The sequence below is a fragment of the Maylandia zebra genome, linkage group LG3 (genome assembly GCF_041146795.1).
Source record: "Maylandia zebra isolate NMK-2024a linkage group LG3, Mzebra_GT3a, whole genome shotgun sequence".
In the NCBI taxonomy this organism is placed as follows: domain Eukaryota; kingdom Metazoa; phylum Chordata; class Actinopteri; order Cichliformes; family Cichlidae; genus Maylandia; species Maylandia zebra.
The window spans coordinates 20,297,501-20,316,894 of NC_135169.1; the positions used below are offsets into that span (position 1 = coordinate 20,297,501).

General features: G+C 40.7%; 1 protein-coding gene and 3 long non-coding RNA genes across 5 annotated transcripts; 2 read left to right on the forward strand and 2 right to left on the reverse strand.

Moving 5' to 3' along the window:
• The first annotated feature begins 794 nt into the window (after positions 1–794).
• Positions 795–6,028, forward strand: LOC101465264 (tripartite motif-containing protein 16-like). The gene has a single exon (XM_004573930.6). The coding sequence runs from the start codon at positions 2,008–2,010 to the stop codon at positions 3,679–3,681; it is 1,674 nt and encodes a 557-aa protein (XP_004573987.3). The 5' UTR covers positions 795–2,007; the 3' UTR covers positions 3,682–6,028.
• Positions 6,029–7,167: 1,139 nt separating this feature from the next.
• Positions 7,168–8,416, reverse strand: LOC143415454 (uncharacterized). 2 transcript variants are annotated; one of them, XR_013096017.1, is made up of 3 exons: positions 8,335–8,416; positions 8,050–8,187; positions 7,168–7,644 (listed from the first exon to the last, which is right to left on the reverse strand). It is a non-coding gene; the product is annotated as an uncharacterized LOC143415454 (long non-coding RNA). The 2 variants fall into 2 exon arrangements; XR_013096018.1 differs by having other exon boundaries at positions 8,375–8,408.
• A 62-nt stretch (positions 8,417–8,478) lies between these two features.
• On the forward strand, positions 8,479–9,757 carry LOC143415460 (uncharacterized). Its single transcript, XR_013096019.1, has 3 exons — positions 8,479–8,667; positions 9,349–9,437; positions 9,634–9,757. It is a non-coding gene; the product is annotated as an uncharacterized LOC143415460 (long non-coding RNA).
• On the reverse strand, positions 9,633–12,303 carry LOC106675529 (uncharacterized). The gene is made up of 3 exons (XR_003022529.2): positions 12,220–12,303; positions 10,953–11,047; positions 9,633–10,833 (listed from the first exon to the last, which is right to left on the reverse strand). It is a non-coding gene; the product is annotated as an uncharacterized LOC106675529 (long non-coding RNA).
• Between the last annotated feature and the right edge of the window lie 7,091 nt (positions 12,304–19,394).

A 19,394-nucleotide genomic window follows, 5' to 3' on the forward strand; every position in this document is an offset into this window, starting at 1 on the left:
GATGTTACAGTTAAAAAAGTGTTTGTGTTTTTATCTGAAGATTATGTAAATATCTGATTTCAACTGTATATTTGATGATGTCGGTGTTTGGCTTGATTATCAGCACAAAGAGGGAGAGAGAGGAGCAGAGATGGAACAAGAGCAGGTGAGACACACATGTTAGTCAAATGGTTGTTTACCAAAAGTATCACCGTATCATAGGTACTCATGTATCTCGTACCTAGTGTTTCTTTTTAGGTTTGTTATTTTTCAAATTCTATATTTATTAAGTTTTGCAGGCTTGTTTGCACAACAAGGCTAAATAATAATATAAACTTTTCTCAATCTAAATAGTGGACTTTGGTAGAATTAAAAAACAAGTGTAGTGCAGGTCTATGATGATTTTTAGTGCTACTATCATCTAGTTTTGATTCTGGTTCTGTCTTGGTTACTGTTGTAGTCCTGTTTTAATTCCGGATCAGTTCTGGGTCTGGTTGAATTGGGCTTTAGTCCTCGTGTCTTGATACAGCCCTGATTTTGTTCTGCATTGCTGCTTAATTAAAAAACTAGTTTAAGGTGTCCTGCATATGTGATATATATTTTTCCCTATATGAAGTCATTCTTTTTTTAACAAAACTCAAAACAGAGCAAATTAATCTTTCAGTCATTTCCAACCCTCCCCCCCCCCCAATCCCACATGCATACTACCCTTTAGGGCTAAGCCCCGGGTGTATTAAATGTCTGCCTGTCGGATTCAAATATTGGGGATGGATACAAGAGGAAAAACCACAATCACAACACTGGTCCGGCCGGGTTGAGTCAAACGATGATTTTAATGATCACACGCGTGGGAGATGGACACCGTACGCAGACAGCATCAGATCTCAAAATGGTGGAGCATTGATCAAACTCTTATAGCCTCTGGTGCCCCTACCTTATCATAAAAGCCTAAACATTCACATTCTTTCTCTCACTCAGCGCCTAAGCTACGACCTTGGCTCCCTGTTTATCTGCTCCTGCTGAGATGGGGCAGAAAACTCCAGTATATTCTGTTCTCTTCTAATCAGACAAATAAGGCGATGACTTTCTGTGAACAGTATTTCTTATAACTCAGCAGTATAATGCATCATAAAACAATATCATTCATTCACAATAAATCAGCAGTCTAATGTAATGCAAATCAGTTTAACAAATGTAATAGTTATCAGCTTCTTCTAATTCAGGAGAATAATGCAAACTAAAACTATATAATAATTCACAATCTTTAATTAGGGGTCTAACATGGCATAAAATAATATTATAATCCCACACTCTCCAGCCATTTTTGGTTTAAAGACCTTACATCTTCTTTGTCCTTACATCGTATGAGCCCCCACTGAAATATGAGGAACTCTGACACTCAAGAAAACAACAAACAATCCTCCTGACTAACAAAAGAAAAACAACTATTATTAAAGGCTTAGTGTAGTGTGGCAAAACCTTTATTAAGTTGTTTTCAACAATGTTATGTTTATGTAATAAGTCCCTCATGTTCCACAGGTGGTGGCCTGCCTTCTCCCCCCCCTTTGTTGCGTGTGGAAATAATTATGCTTACGTCTGTTCAGAGTATTTTCTGTCGTGCTTTGCTGAAATTCTTTGTTCTTGTTTTTATCTGATATATTTAACTTTCTTTGGGTTATCATTAGTTACTAATGATAGTAACTAATGGTTATCGTTAGTAACTAATGGTTTTCATTAGTTAGTAATGATAACCATAATTTCTTTGTACACCATTTGTCTGCTTTAAACTGCTCTTCTTCATAGATTCAGTTAAAGCCGGAAAGCTCTTCCCTTTTCACCTCTTCTCTCATTTGTCGTTCCCTCCCCTTCAGATCTGCACTTTGAAGATGGGTGTAGTCAACATGTGGTGACGTGTAAGAGCTGACAGGCTCCATTCACTGCAGAAACATGTTGTTGAGATCAGAGCTCTGTGTGAGTTTCTCTTCCTTATAACTGAAACTCACACAGTCACTGACACTGAGAGGAGAAATGGAGCAGAAAGGAGTTCAGCTGAACAGAGAAACCTTCTCTTGTTCCATCTGTTTGGATCTACTGAAGGATCCAGTGACTACAGCCTGTGGACACAGCTACTGCAGGAACTGTATTAAACGTTTCTGGGATCAAGAGGACAGGAAGGGAATCCACAGCTGCCCTCAGTGCAGGAAAACTTTCACACCGAGGCCTGTCCTGGAGAAAAACATCGTGTTAGCAGCTTTAGTGGAGCAGCTGAAGAAGACTGGACTCCAAGCTGCTCCAGCTGATCACTGCTATGCTGGACCTGAAGATGTGGCCTGTGATGTCTGCACTGGGAGGAAGCTGAAAGCCATCAAGTCCTGTTTATCTTGTCCAGCCTCTTACTGTGAGAAACACCTCCAACCTCACTATGATGCAGCTCCATTAAAGAAACACAAGCTGGTGGCCCCCTCCAAGAAGCTCCAGGACAACATCTGCTCTCGTCATGATGAGGTGATGAAGATTTTCTGTCGTACTGATCAGCAGAGTATCTGTTATCTCTGCACAGTGGATGAACATAAAGGCCATGAAACAGTCCCAGCTGCAGCAGAAAGGACTGAGAAGCAGAAGGAGCTCGAGGTGAGACGACTAAACATCCAGCAGAGAATCCAGGAGCGAGAGAAAGATGTGAAGCTGCTTCAACAGGAGGTGGAGGCCATCAATGGCTCTGCTGATAAAGCAGTGGAGGACAGTGAGAAGATGTTCACTGAGCTGATCCGTCTCCTCCAGAAAAGAAGCTCTGATGTGAAGCAGCAGGTCAGATCCCAGCAGGAAACTGAAGTGAGTCGAGTCAAAGAGCTTCAGGAGAAGCTGGAGCAGGAGATCGCTGAGCTGAAGAGGAAAGACGGCGAGCTGGAGCAGCTCTCACACACAGAGGATCACAACCAGTTTCTACACAACTACCCCTCACTGTCAGCACTCAGTGAGTCTACACACTCATCCAGCATCAATATTCGTCCTCTGAGCTACTTTGAGGATGTGACAGCAGCTGTGTCAGAGACCAGAGATAAACTACAGGACATTCTGAGAGAGGAATGGACAAACATCTCACTGACAGTCACTGAAGTGGATGTTTTACTGTCACCACCAGAGCCAAAGACCAGAGCTGGATTCTTAAAATATTCACAAGAAATCACACTGGATCCAAACACAGCAAACAGATATCTGCTATTATCTGAGGGGAACAGAAAAATAGAAGTAATGACACAGAAAGTGTCTTATTCTGATCATCCAGACAGATTCGTATATTATTGGCAGGTCCTGAGTAGAGAGAGTCTGACTGGACGTTGTTACTGGGAGGTGGAGTGGAGAGGAAAACTGGTTTATGTAGCAGTTGCATACAAGAATATCAGAAGAGCAGGGCGCTCAGATGAATGCAAATTTGGATACAATGACAAATCTTGGGCATTACGTTGTGAAAAGGACAGATGTAAATTTTTCCACAATAATGTCCAAACTGTCCTCTCAGGTCCTCGGTCCTCCAGAGTAGGAGTGTACCTGGATCACAGAGCAGGTATTCTGTCTTTCTACAGAGTCTCTGAAACCATGACTCTCCTCCACAGAGTCCAGACCACATTCACTCAGCCGCTCTATGCTGGACTTTGGCTTTATGGAGATGGAGACACTGCAAAATTTATTAAACTGAAGTAGACAGAAGTCATTGACAGAAAGTTGCTGAAAACATGCTTTAGTTTCCAGTTTCCCTTGTCTCTTGTCCACACAGAGATCACATGTCAGTCGCACTTTATCTTTGCTACTTTGACATCTTATTATTTATTATCTAGTTAATGACTGACTTTGTTTGAGGGGCCCTCCATCTTATGTGTGTTTAGCCTCCATGACTTTAGCTGTTGAGGTTGTCACTGTTCACGATGATTTTCATTCAGCTAAACTGTTGTTCGTGTTCATGAAAATTTAAATTTCTGTGCCAGAAATGTTTTGTGACTAGTCATTGGTTTCATGTTTGAAGAAAAAGCAGGTTCTGTTTTTATAATTATTGTTAACTGTATCATCATTATTCTTACTTTTAATATTAGAAAGGAAGGAAACAGATGCAAGGATGCAGTCATTGTTGATCTACTTTTAGCAAACATCTGCAGCGTTTTTATAAAAGAAGTTCAATCAGGATGTTTTCTTTAATGGGCGATCGTGGCTCAAGAGTTGGGAGTTCGCCTTGTAATCGGAAGGTTGCCGGTTCGAGCCCCGGCTTGGACAGTCTTGGTCGTTGTGTCCTTGGGCAAGACACTTCACCCGTTGCCTACTGGTGGTGGTCAGAGGGCCTGGCGGCGCCAATGTCCGGCAGCCTCGCCTCTGTCAGTGCGCCCCAGGGTGGCTGTGGCTACAATGTAGCTTGCCATCACCAGTGTGTGAATGGGTGGATGACTGGATATGTAAAGCGCTTTGGGGTCCTTAGGGACTAGTAAAGCGCTATATAAATACAGGCCATTTACCATTTAATAAATGCAGCTTAAGCTTACTTGTAGATACAGTTTGTGGGATAAAAAGGGGATGTTTTTGTCTTTTTGGTCTCATTATTTTAATATGGCACTATTAGTCCATTAGAATCAGATAATCAGCTTTGCATTAAACATGTATTGAAGTTTTTGACCTTACAGTATCTTTTGTATTACAGTGATTGTTATAACTTTAGATTGATCTTTTCCTTACAGGTACCAGAATAATAATATGATCTTTCATTGCAGGTGTAATCATGATCATCTTATACATATTGCAGTTTGTTGCTCATTATAGAGTTGTGCTCAAGTTAATCAAGGGTTAAAAGCTACAGTCAGCGCGATGTCTGGCTGATCTATGGAGGGGAAAGGCTTTGAGCTTAGAAGGCCGCACGCGCTTACACAGCACTTATACGATGTTATTCTTGGTGATCTTGTGCTTAGTTATGTTTCCTGTTATGTTTTAAGTAGTGGTAGCTGATCAAGCAATATTCATTTAATATTATATACTTGGTTCAGAGCAGTATACACTGATCGTCTTAATCAATGTGGAAGTCCTTGTAGCTGCAATGTTGTGTCTTAACAGGGGACAGATGGTTCCAGGAGACGGGGGCAGTCAGCGTCTGCCCTCTGGAAGGAGATAATGTTATTTTCTGTGTTAAATAAAACTGTCAACATCGATTGTATCACACCTGTCACTACGCATGAAGGGGCGTTCTAATACCCTGATTTCATAAAACTATGGAGATGTGTTTTTTGAGATGAGATCTGAGGCTGTCTGCATACAGTGTCCATCTCCCACGTGTGTGATCATTAAAATCATCGTTTGACTTAACCCGGCCGGACCAGTGTTGTTATTGTGGTTTTTCCTCTTGTCTCCATCCCCAATTTTTGAACTCGTAACAAGTTTCACAGTTGGAATTGGTTTATTTTAGTCTCTAATCATGTCTTTAAATATTGATGATTATAATTATTCAGACTATAGATATATTTTGTTATATAAAATATATTAATAAACTTTATGTTGTCCTCACAAGTTGGGAATCTGGAATTGTTTTATTAACAAATATTTGAATCTAAAATTGTTATAATTTATTAGTTTATTTTATTTCATATGTATTTGATTTTGTAAAACCTCTGCATGTCTTTCAGAATGGAAACACTGATACAGACAGTTTGCAGCTTGATACTCATGTTTGTGCAAATGTGGAGTCACATGATCACTCTGCTGTAAACCCGTGTAGTCAGTAGATGGTGCTGTTGGACTGTGTTTGTCTTTGTGAAGTTAGGATGTACTTAGTTTAACACAGAAATATGTGTACGAGTTTTAGTTTAATTAATTATAACTGTTATATAAACCTACAGACGTGACATGAAACTAAATGTTATTTCTTGTTGTTTATTTCTCTTCAGAGCAAAGCTCAATGCACACTCACAGATTACAAAGACTGTAAAACCTGTACTGTGCCCTTCATTACTGTGCTGTGTAAATATCTGAGCCAACTAAATAAATGACTGGACTGCATTTGATTGACTCCTGCTTGTTCTGATTGACACCCCCAGAAAGACACAACACAAAGAGCTGCAATACGTACCAGTTATCAATATTCTGATCGGCTGACCTCCATTCCTATTCTCTTTGCCTTCAACCCCACAGACCCCCTAACCACCCCCCTGTCCCCCTTCAGCTACAAGTGCGAGTTTTGCATCACATCTCTCTTAAGAAGTGCTGCAAAAGTCAAAGCACAGTGTGTGAATTTGTGATTTCAGAGGAGGCAGTCAAGCTGTCAGGGCCGAGAGGCCAGCGTGAAAGTGGACCCACAAGCAGACTCAAGGCACGGCTGTTTGAAACTCAGCCTGATTTCATTAAATACAGAGATAAAGAGCTGTAAAATGTGACAAGGAGGATGCTTCTGAGAAGCTGGATCCACTGTGACAGAGGAAAGCCTTATTATTTCCAGTGCAGGTGAGTTGTACTGCAAGGTTGCTTCCTTAGCAGGCTGGCTAATCTGGGTTTTGAAGGGAGGGAGATCTTTTCTGGAGCGATGGATGGTTGCAGTGAGTAGGAAAGCAGGCCGGTGGGTTCCCAGATTCTCCACAGGAAGGGACGGCTCCTGACAGGTAAGATTGGGATAGGCAGTCGGTCGGAGGGAAGGACCAGTGTCACAAGAAATCCAGATAAGAGCGGAGTTGAGTGGATAATGATCTGTAGGTGCAGGGAACTGGAGACAAAAAGAAGGCGAAATTAAACAGGGAAACACTTGGAGCAAGTAGAACATGGAGGCCGATTTAAAACTTCACCCACAGGCAGGGCCTGAGTTTTGAAAAGAGTAAGAAAATATTCCCCAAACAACACTAACACTCCGGATCATGACACGAGCACTTGTATTCACTCATCTGAGAGGTTGGAATAACAGAGTTGTGGTTCTAAGTAGTAAAAATAATAGATAAATATTAAATATTTAAAAATTGCAAGTTTGCAGCTCTAAATCTGCCCCAGGGCAGCTGTGGCTACAACTGTAGCTTGCCTCTGTAACGCAATCTGTACTTACGCCAAACCTTTAATGCGTGGAAATCAGGACTGTTGACCTTGGGCAGTTCACTAGGTGTCGGTGTCATCAATTTCACCCCGATGTTTAACCCAGAATCACAGTTTCTCTAAAAATAGGTTACAAGAAATCAAATGTATCCCAAATATCTATATCCTGTCAGAAGCTAGTTTCGTAAAGGAGATTGGTAGTAGCTGCTCCACCACAGGAACAATAAGGCTTCCAGCACACAATGGACACCACACTTACTTAACATAAACACATTTATTAGACACAATTTTAAATAATAAACCCTTCTTTTGTAGTGTCTTTCCACTCAGTGTCATAAGAAAAATAAAATAAATAAATAAATAAAATCAAATATGTATCCTTTAAGGTCCTTTGGCCAAAAGAAAATCACCTGAGCTCAGGGAAAAATAAAGCGCATCGTTGGGGCCCTTTGAATTGTTCCTACCGCTCTGTTGGAACGGTGTAGCATCCAATAATAGCATCCAGCAAGCAGCAACGACCATCTATTTGCCAGGACGGTTCGGCAGAGTCATCAGATGAGGACTTCCACAAGGCAGTTCATCCAGTAGGATCCAGGGCACCAAAAGGGCAAACAAACCAGCCTACACACAAGTGTGCAGAAGAATTAACTAAAATGTTCATAAGTCTCAGTACCACTGACTCAGTGTCCATGTCACTAATGGCTTATTTAACAGACTTACCATTATAATAATACAGGTTTGTCAAAATAAAAATATAACAGAACATAAATGCTGTTAACAATGCTTATTAATGCTGTTCTCTTAGGCATAACATAATAACACTGTAACTGACCTCGTGTCGGCCGCCATTTTAGGACATTAGCTAGGCTCACTTAACGGCTAGCTTGCTAACAGTCAGCCAATAACACACGTTATACAATATTTAGCCTCTTTCTTAACAACATGACAGCGGTAGATTTGATACCTCGCTGCAGTATAATAAGGCACAAAACATTTCATACGAACATGAGCTGCACGCTAACTCACCAGAGGAGTTCGTGTAATGGCGAATGCTGTCGGACTCAGCTCCGCTTCACGTTTGTAACTGCTACAAGACTTTTTCCCGAATTTCCAGCTCGTAGAGGGCACGAGAGCAGCATGCGTATGGAATCAGAACGATGCCACCTTGAAACGAAACCGAAAAATGGATTGAAACCGAAAAAAAATATTGTAACTGAAATAAATGTACTGAAAAATCTTGTATTGAAACCGAAAAAAAAATGATAGTGAAAAACAATTAATTGAAACTGTAATTTTTTTGTTTTCGCTTACAATTTTTTTTTCGGTTTCAATCCACTTTTCGGTTTCAAACCATTTTTCAGTTTCACTCTGCTGGCACTGTTTTGGCGTACGGGGGCGCGCTGGGGGGCGGGGATTCCGACCCGCATGTATTTGCATATATTATAATGCTGACCAATGACTGGAGAAAACACTGACGACGCGGCTGCGGTCACGGACAAACTCGCACGTGTCTGTTCGGGAATGGCAGATGCAGAGAGGTCCAGCGTTTACATTACCGACTATTTCAAAGTGACAGCCTGAGGTGTTCTTCAGTAAATTGGACTACCGGACAGGAGGACCTGAGGCCCCACCGCATTATTTTTGGTAAGTTAAATGTGTTTGTAAGCTAATCCGTAATTTAGGTCCTTAGCTAGCTACCTAAGGACCTAGCTAGCTAAGATGAGCACTCGGCTGTCGGGGAAACTTGTTTTGTAAAGTTCGTTTAGCTACCCCGTGCAGGTGAATGAATTTACCCTGACTAAAGAAATCAAGAGAAACGCACCGGGCTGCTCAGTGACTAACCACGGTTACTGTACTTTTATTATGAGTATTATACTGTAAGAGCAACAGGCTGGACTCTGCTTCTGCTCCTGTGCAGAGCTGATTATTAAATATGTGCAAACAGCAGCATGTTTTCTGTCGCTTTCCACATGTGGAAGGACATTAACGCCAACTTTTAAATTCCCCTCATTAGTCAATAGCTACGGATTAAATAGCAAAGCCCGATACTTATGTACTGAAACCAACTACTTCCGCTTGTCAGCTTAACTTAAAATGTTACATTTTTCCCCTGATTATTTTTTTTAGCTTTTTTTTTTTTTTTTTACTGAGTTTGTTACAAATATTCAGGTTAAAAAACTGTCCAAATTATTTTTAATGAATTATGTTCACAAAGTCACATGTTCAGTACTCTGTACAGCTTGCATCCTTTAGGACAAATAATTTGAAACGTTAATATTTCTTGTTCAATACTGAGCTGATAACACCTCTGTATGTTGTGACCAGGATGCAGCAGCAGACTGAACCTCGACTGAAACCTGCTCCATCATCTCATCTTTGCAGATGTCCATTTATAAAGCATCAACAACTCAAAGGTAAACATGATATTAGAAAATGTGTTAGTAAGGCCTTTAAAACAAATAAAAAAATAAAAAGCTGTCGGCAGAACTGTAGGACTGAACAACTTCAGATCCCGAGTGTGTGAGGCCGGAGAAGGATCAGCTGTATTTCAGATTTGAGAGAAACTTTATATTTCAGTTTGTGATGATTCTGTTCTGTTTGTGATTACAGGAGCTGTCCTCAGATTCAGACCTCAGCACCACCCAGTGACAGCAGACAGATCATCCTATATCTTCAATCTTTGTAGTAACTCCAAAATTAACTGAAGAAAACAGTACAAAGGTTAAAGTACCACATGTGCTGTCAGTGAAAGCTGCAGCTGTTTTATTGATAAATTTAAAGACAAAAAGTCAAAAGGATTAATCACCCCAGTAACTGTGTCACTATACATCAGCATTAACAGTACCTCAGTTTGGTGTTTCAGAAAACTGCTGATCTCAGACCTGCACAACTTCTGTTTTAAACACTGAATGTACTCAGCTACATGAAGAGCACATGATGTTTTCTCTGACACAATTAAATAAAACCTGATTAAAAGTCAAAGGTTGTTACTTGTATTTGAACTAAAAACTTGTGATCTGGAATTCTTTCACTGTTTTTTGACAATAGTGTGTTATTTATCATAAAGTAATTCAGAGTCATTCATACCAGAGTAACCAGTGAGCACAACATATATTTAACTTTCTACAGGACTTAAAGCTATTACTATAGCTTATAGCTATAGCTATTAACTGCACTACTGTATAGTTCTGTGTAAATAATCATTCTGTACATATGATGATTTTTAATCCTACAACTGTTTATAATTTGCATAGTTCACATTTCTGTATAACTGTATATCTCAGATTTCTGTAGTTTTTCATATTTATATCCTGTTCATATCCTGTACATAGTTTGTACTCACTACAGCCTGTACATACTTATAGTTATAGAATATTCACAACATACTTCATACCGTGTACATTGTAACATACCATAATAGACCCATTTCTGTAATATACTTACATATCTATACTATTGCTAATATATATTGTAATATATCTATATCATGGCTAAAGCACTTCTGGATGGATGCAAACTGCATTTCGTTGCCCTGTACCTGTGCATGTGCAATGACAACAAAGTTGAATTCTATTCTATTATATTATGTAAAAGTCCAGACCCTCTGAGGATTATCTGAGTACTTCTAACATTACACAAAGCAAAGGTCTCCATCAGTGTTCATGAAATGCTGGGTTTATCCTTCTTGTGAGGGAGCTGCTGGTGAAGATCACGAGCCCTGCTTGATCCCGGCGATGAGTTTCAGTCTTCCTGGTGTTTCTGAAATGATGCCTCTCACTGTGGGTCAACAGAACTTCTGGCACAGGACAGCTGTAATGAAAGAAATTGAAGTTTTGGAAATGCCCTATATGTGAGAAGCAGATTTTGTATTTACTTTTCTTTTGCCAATCAAGATAACAAAGTATAATTTTCACCATACAATTACTAACCTTGTCATCTCCTGCACTGTCTGTTTTGGGCTCTGGGCTCGTCCTTCCCAGCGCTCATGAGACTGCTTTGATGCACTGTGGTATGAGGTGCTAACCTGTTGACAGTGTTGGGAAGGTTGATTTTAAAATGTATTCCACCAAAGATTATAGAAGTAATGTATTCTGAATACTTTACAACTACATGAATGTGCTATTGCTGTGTGATTTATTACTATTACTGAAGGCTACTCGCCATACCAACACCAACTAGATGTTAAAATCTTAATATAAATGAGTAACAGTAGGTGGACATTAGGTAAGGCTGCAGCGATCTCGTGTAGAAAACTATTCAGCGCGTATATAAAACAGGTCAGCGACTCCGAACCGTAGTAAAGGGACCTCTGGCTAATACATCCGGTTCGTGTCGGGCTCATAGCTGAAAACTAGCTTTACTTTGTTGTCTGGGTCAAGTTTGCTAGTGAGAGACAGAGAGAGGAGTTGAAAGGCTGCTTATTGTTTCGGAGGAAAACACGAACACGGTGTACAGTCGAGTCTTAACAGCTTACTTACAGCTGGGCTCGTCAGGCACTCTTCTTGGCTGAAGTGGTTATTATTATATTTACATGCTTCCAGCTCCCGTTTCTGCTCCGTGACAGCTGTACTTTTACTTTTTCTCCCTCCTCGCTCACAGACACATAACGGGTATGGCAGTCCATTCTCCCTGCAGCACGGACTACACTGCCCATGAGGCTACATTGTTTAGGGCGATGCCTGTAACACTCTGCTATTGCCTTCATATTAAATCATTTTTGTATAATAATTTTAGAGGCTCTTATTGTGTGTTTTGTTTGGGTTTCCACCGGCGTGAAATTACCAAAAAATAGAGAGACCATAGCCTAACATATGAAACAGGAAAATACCGCCATGTAATCCATTTATTTCAACAAACTAACTGTATTCTCAATATCACCTATTGAACAGTAATTGTAACGGATACATTTACTCATATTTTGTATTTTAAATACGTAACGCCGGTGCATGTATTATGTTACTGCCCAACACTGCCTGTTGAGATCCTGAGATCCGCTCCTAGAACACCGGCCTCCAACTCCTGAAGAGACACGGGTGTCCCTAAATTTAGCAAATATTAGCTTCAGGCTAGCTTGCTACGACGAATAGGCTAATACCAGCATTTTACCACAACTTCACCAGATGTAGCTAAAAAAAACTAAACTAATGTCCAGCCCAGTGGGACAGCAGGAAAAGATGACAAAAAATGATTACTTACTTGCGGTTTGGAGGTTCAAGCTGAAATCGAAGCAGCCATTGAAAGACGGGAAGAGAGAAACATGGCAGCTTGGTCAGCACTAGTGGCCTCTATAATGTATGTAAATACATGCGGGCCGGAAACCCCGCGCCCCCGGACGCCAAAACAGTGCCAGCAGAGTGAAACTGAAAAATGGTTTGAAACTGAAAAATGGTTTGAAAACGGAAAAAAATGGATTGAAACCGAAAAAAAAATTTGTAAGCGAAAACAAAAAAATTACAGTTTCAATTAATTGTTTTTCAATATCAATTTTTTTTTCGGTTTCAATACAAGATTTTTCAGTACATTTATTTCAGTTACAATATTTTTTTTCGGTTTCAATCCATTTTTCAGTTTCGTTTCAAGGTGGCATCGTTCTGATTCCATACATGCGCCTCATCGGACGAACGGAAGGAAAAACTCTGTAGCTGGACTAGAGAGTGGCTATGCGCACGGCACAGTGGTGCGTTCAGTGACCACAAATAATCAGAAATCCCATACTCAAACAATGATCTGGGTTACACCTCCACCAGTGTGTGAATGTGTGTGTGATTGGGTGGATGACTGGGTGTGTAAAGCGCTTTGGGGTCCTTAGGGACTAGTAAAAGCGCTATACAAATACAGGCCATTTACCATTTAAGTATATTTGTGAAAATATTAATCGTTTGTGAATATTTTTTTCTGTAACTGTTGATGAGGTGTATGATGAGGTGATGAAGATTTTCTGTCGTACTCATCAGCAGAGTATACCGATAATCCACATAGATTTACTTATTTTTATCAGGTCCTGAGTAGAGAGAGCCTGAGTGGACGTTGTTACTGGGAGGTGGAGTGGAGCGGAGAAGGAATTTGTGTTGCAGTTTCATACAAGAATATCAGCAGAGATGGGAAATTAAATGAATGTAGACTTGGATTCAATGCCAAATCTTGGGCATTACGTTGCTACAAAACCTGTTATAAATTTTTCTACAACAGCTTCCAAACTGTCCTCTCAGGTCCTCGGTCCTCCAGAGCAGGAGTGTACCTGGATCACAGAGCAGGTATTCTGTCTTTCTACAGAGTCTCTGAAACCATGACTCTCCTCCACAGAGTCCAGACCACATTCACTCAGCCGCTCTATGCTGGACTTTTTCTTTTATATCATGGAGTCACTGCAGAGTTCACTACACTAAAATAGACAGAAGTCATGGATGGATGTTAGTTGAAATATATTTTAGATTCCAGTTTCTTTGGTCTCCATCTTTGTTGCTGAGAGCTCATTGTTGTGCCGTTTCTTCTCTTGGCACCCTCCTCTAACCCGCTGCACATTCTTTCCAACCCGATCCCTCTGCCTAACCAATTGGTCCAAGTCCTGTTCACTCCTTCCTTCTCTATTGACGAACTTTCATTTATCATTTATCATGACTTTGGTCTCATGAACAACATTAGCTAATTGTTATTTACTAACTAATCTTATAAAGACTGTTCAGTACAGTGATCTCATAAAAAAAAAAAAAACAAATGAACACAAAAACCTTTTTTCTCCTTCATTTCTGTCACACCATGCTGTATGAATCGTTTCTCGCGGTTAGTATCATGGTTGCTAGGCAACCTGAACAGCACGACAAAGGCCAGATGAGACAGACAGACAGGTGACAGTCTCAGGTGTATACACTGCTACAAACAGGAGGATTTAGTGTTTGTGTTATTACGAGTGCTAAACAAGAAGAGTTCCCAGATGGTACAGTGGACACATGTGTGACTCCTGTGATTAAAGCATCTTTCTTTCAGCTTAACAAGTGAACCGTCAGCTCGTTCAAACACACGTTAAAGTCCGTTTGGCTCGACACCACCGAACAGAGGCAGCAATATAACATAGCTAACATTAACAGTGCAGTGAATCCTGCTTGTGCCGTGATATTCAGGACTGCAAACCGAGCAGCATCACTGACTTTCAGCTTGTTGTGTTTGTGGATATATGACTGACTTTAATTATCCATAAAATCATCACATTCTCTGCAAGATTAAGGAGAACTATTGAACGGTGTATATTTTAAAGTAAAGGCTTTAAAACCAAGTTAACGCTGAAAGTACAAACATCACTAATGTCACATAACTTTGTCGACATGTGGCCAACAGTAATGTTTTAATGTTCTTCATTATTCAACATTCTGGGTAAAGCTGTTTGTGCAGGCTTGATAAAGCTCAGCTTCGACTGTGCCACAGCGATTACTTTGGCTGTCTTCATAGAGGGAGCACCAGGTGCCTTTCGAGATGGAGCACCTTGTGAGACAGCATAAAAGACAGCTATTACTGGAAAACAACAGCCTGTGAGAGTTCTCATGCAGTCTATCACATTCCTACTCACACTGAAATGTTTTATGAGCCTCTGGCTTCTCAGTTGTGTGAGTTTTTTGTGATACATCAAACTACTGTGACATAATATTCAGCACTTACTTTTGAAAGTTTACTCTTCAGCAGCCACGCTTCAGCCATCCGCTGTTTTTTTCCGAAAAAAATATCCACACCCACTGCCACGCTATGAATTGTGGCTATATGGGACCACAAAGTCTACACTGGATCCACCCTTCCAATTGGGGAAATGAACTGCACATTTGTCAACCGCATTTGGAGTACACTTCGAATTGGGACACCCTTCGTTGCGTCCCTGTGATGTAATCGGTCTCCAAATGCGCACTACGAAGCGTGTGGTCGCTGGATTGGGACACAGCCCTAGTCAGGGGAGGCCGACACACCTGAGCCCCATCAGCTGATCATGTCTCCCGTGATCAGCTGTGCCGGGACCTGAAGTGTTGGGTTTGTGTAGCAGCTGGAAATGTGGAACAGAGTGTTGGTGGCGTTTAAAGCAATAAAACGTGTAGCAACATGCAAGCTGTGTAAGTCCTCATTCGTGTCGCAGTTTCATGAGGATGAACCAATGTGTGGACCTGCTAATTGGGCTGACAGAGTTGGACCAGGTGTGGGCACCAACATAAGTACATTGTCACCAGGTTTAAAAGAACTCTGCACTGTCTTTCTGTCATATTGCCACCATTGACAAAGATTGGTACAGACTTTCCTGACACTGTGTAAAAAACTCAAGCCCATTTGATTGTAGCTGACAAAAGCTGTTGTTTTAGAGCTTTCAGTGGTGCTCATACACTATGTCCAAAAACCAATTCAGCAGTGCTAAAACCCAAGGACTCTTGTTTTGCTTCACGAGCTGCAAAAGTAGGAAAGGTAGCCCTTCATCCCAGTTCTTTTCAGTCTCAAGACAGTATTTTTGCATCATCGCCTTTATAATCTGATGCCATCTTTCTAGTGCTCCTTGTGACTGAGGGTGGTAAGGGCTCAAGAGGATATATAAAATGCCAAATGTTTGTAAAGTCTGCTTAAACAGTTTTGACTGAAAATTGCTGCCTTGGTCAGTTTGAATAACTCTGGGCAGACCAAATGTTGAGAAGAGTCTTAGTACGGCCTTATGGTGGGAGCAGTGATTTTTTGAAGAGGAATGCCTTCAGGAAAACAGGTTGCAGCACACATGATCGTCAAGAGAAACTGATTACCAGCTTTTGTTCTTAGTAGGGAACCCACACAATCCAGCAAGACACGCTCAAAAGGCCCACCAAGTCCTGGGATGGGTTAAGGGTAGGGATGGGTATCGTTTGGGTTTTATCTGATACCGGTGCCAAACCGGTACTTTTGAAACGGTGCCGGTGCTTAAAGAATGGAGAACACCAAATTGGTCCAAAAACCTCTCATGTTCAACTGTTTTTTTGTAAAAAGATAACAATGTTAGCCTTTTCTGCAGCTATGGGGCATATATGGTATCACTCTTGGCTGGAAGCCGGTGCTTAAAAAATGGAAAAAACACAAACTTTGTCCAAAAACCTCTCATGTTCAACTGTTTTTTTGTAAAAAGATAACAATGTTAGCCTTTTCTGCAGCTAGAGGGCATATATGATATCACTCTTGGCTGGAAGCACTGCTTAAACAATGGAAAAAACACAAACTTTGTCCAAAAACTTCTCATGTTTAACTGTTTTCCACTTTTTCTTTGGTCATTTTAGCTTTTTTGGCCAGGGTGAAGGGAGCATCTGCCATCAAACAAGAAGACAGCCGCATGTAACTACGACGGTGTTTGCTAGTTCACCTTACATGCATTAATGTAATAACGTGGTTAGCCTACTCAACGTAAATTACACACGGACAACATTAAGCTACTCACGCAGAGAAGAACGGCTGCTGCTGCCATCATCATCCGTCATCATTTCTGCTACACTGGCAGGGCTAGGGGCCAGGACTGTACTCTTCGGGTTTTTGGGGGATGTTGCAAACTCCGGGTCCGATAACAGGCGCCACACCCACAGTAGATGTGCACGGTGTGAGGTCTCGCAGCAAGCTATCAAATACGGCGCATTTCTCGGCTTTAAAAAAACTGCTATGTGTCGCCAGGTGTTTGATCGGATTTGAGGTGTTACCTCCTTTGACAGTATCAGCTTAAAGCACTTGTTGCATGCTGCTGAGTTTGCATATTTTGCTGTGAAGTACAGCCAGACTTTTGACCGCTTCGCTTTGGGCATTTTTAATCTGTAGCTCTGCTCTAAAAGAACGTATGTATCTAGGCCCGCCTACTATCCTCGGAAATGTAAAATGATTGGCTAGAATCTAAAGTGTATCACAGCTCAGGAAAAAAAAGCACCAAAATAAAGCACCGAAATGTGCGCTGCTTTTCGGTCTGGTTACTACCGTTTATGACAGAACCGGTGCCATCATGGCACCGGATACTGGTACCCATCCCTAGTTAAGGGGAACAGGTTGTACTATCTGATTAGGTTTACCCACAATTTGGCAAACCCTGCTTCTTCTACAGAATCTGGCAACGTCTTTCTTCAGACCTGGAATAAATGCTGAAGAATGCGTTCATAGGTTTTAGTGATTGTTAAATGACCTGACCGTGGGTGTTCATGCGCAAGCTGCAATATGCCATCACGGAATCCCTTAGGAATGACTACTTGATGCACCACCCCCCAATCTTCATCGATCCCCTTCTGCTGTGCAGCAGGTCTTGAGACCCATTTCCTCAGCAGTAACCCATCCTCGAGATAAAACTTGTGTGCCTTTTTATTATTTGTTACCTTGCTTACCCCTTTAAAACATTTAGTGAGTGTCTGATCCTTTTTGCTCATCGAGCACTGATTTGAAAGGGCTGGCAGCTGGCAATCTGCCCTCTGTTAGAACAGGTCCAAGAACAGGCTTACTCGAGTTCACTTCCTCCAGCTTACAAGCTTGCAAAATTCAATCAAAATAGATCAATAAAAGCTTAGCTTGTGTTTTACTTTTACTTTGATAAATGTGGCTAATTCATTATATTTTAACATATGGAGACTCTAAGCATGTACATTTACAGTAACAGAAATAATTATTTGATCTCCTGTTTAATTTGAATGTTTACTCACTTACATAGAAGTAAACAATCTCTATTTTATGCTTTATTATTTTATTATTATGGTCATTTTAATGGGGAAACACATCAACCAAAAAATCCAGAAAAAACATTACATCAAAGTGAGAAAACAATTTGCATGTCACAGAGTGTCAAGAAGTAGAGACTCCTTCTCCCAACTCATGAGGATGAGAAAGGTGGTGGATAGCCCAAAACTAAAGAGCAGGAACTTGTTAATAATGTGTGTTGGACCATAGTCACCTAGTCACTGTAGGTGGTCAAGGTTCCCCTACTCCAGATGGCACACGTACAGACCAACTTATGTTTGCCAGTGACATCTAAATGATTCAGTGAAAGCTTGATGGAAAGTGATGTGGTCAGATGACAGCAAAATCAAGTACAGGGATCTTGCACCATGAAATCTTCAGTGTTCGTGAACTCAGCCAGAACACGGAAGATGAGTGATGGATGAGTCCAAAAACATACCATCAAGCCAACAAAAGATTGGGTAAAGATGAAGCACATTGACATCATGGAGTGGCCCACGCAGTCCCCACACCTCAGTCCTATATGAAAACTGAGGAAGGAGCAAAAGCTCCACCAAGTGGCAGCCAAGGAAACTACAGGATTTAGAAAACTTTTGTAAAGAGGAGTGGGCTAATATCCTTCCTGAGATGTGCACAAATTGGGGGCATAGTGGAAGTGTCAAACATGCAGCCTACTGGCCTTTGGAGAAAAGTGAAGTGATGGCAGCATTATTTCTGAGAAGTAGAAATGTTTGGAAACATTTCTAGATTAAATGTTTGGATCAATGTCAAGGGGCTGTTTGGCTGCATTTGATATTTCATTTTATAATTAATTTTTTGCTCTTCCTGATTTCAGACTTCCCCAAAGGATTTGTACCTTCTCCCAGGATCAGGCTAGGGATATTTTGATTGTTAGGCAATACTATGACTTATAGCCACTATTTCTTTTTCTTAGTTTAATCTTTTCTAGCCATCGTTTTTTTCAAGCAGAGTCATGGTCTAAACACTTTGTTGTCCCAAACACATTTCATTTGCCAAGAAGAGCACTGAAGATTCTCTATAGGCTCTTAGTGTTAGTCTTTTCTTCCCTTTTGCTTTCTCTTGTTTCTTTTCTTTTACCTTTGTGGTTATACAAGCAGCAATGACCAGTGTGGAGTGGTAGGCAGTGGATTATTTTTCTAAATATACATTATTGTGGTTTTATTTCTTTAGCCTACTTGCAGTTAAATTGGGTTACATGTGGTTCACAAACTAAAATGAGTTTGACACATCTGCAATAAAACATGCAGTTTATATCACGTGAAACTTTATTTATCATTCTACTCTTTCATATTTTTTGATGAAAGAAAGATTATGGTGCATCCTTAACAGTGTGAAGTCTGTTCATAGGTAAATAGGTGAGACATCTTTGAACAAAGGATTTAGGTGTGGAGTCCAAAACTATATGAACAAACTTAACCACACTTCAGGACAGCTCAGCCACCGCACCCTCTCATTACATTATATTTCTCATCTTACATGGGCACTTTAAATGCAGAAACTATGACCATATGTTTCAGAGGGATTGTGTTTATTATGAAATAAATATCAAAACTTTATCTTTGTCCAAACATTGTTCGGGAAAATTTTAAATATGGGTGCGATTCAGATGGAAAACATGAAAAGCCAGGCTCTACTAAACGTGTTGTCTGATTATGCGAGGTTCA

Coding starts and splice junctions, on each gene's coding strand:
- LOC101465264 (XM_004573930.6), top strand. CDS start 2,008: ATGGAGCAGAAAGGAGTTCAGCTGAACAGAGAAACCTTCTCTTGTTCC.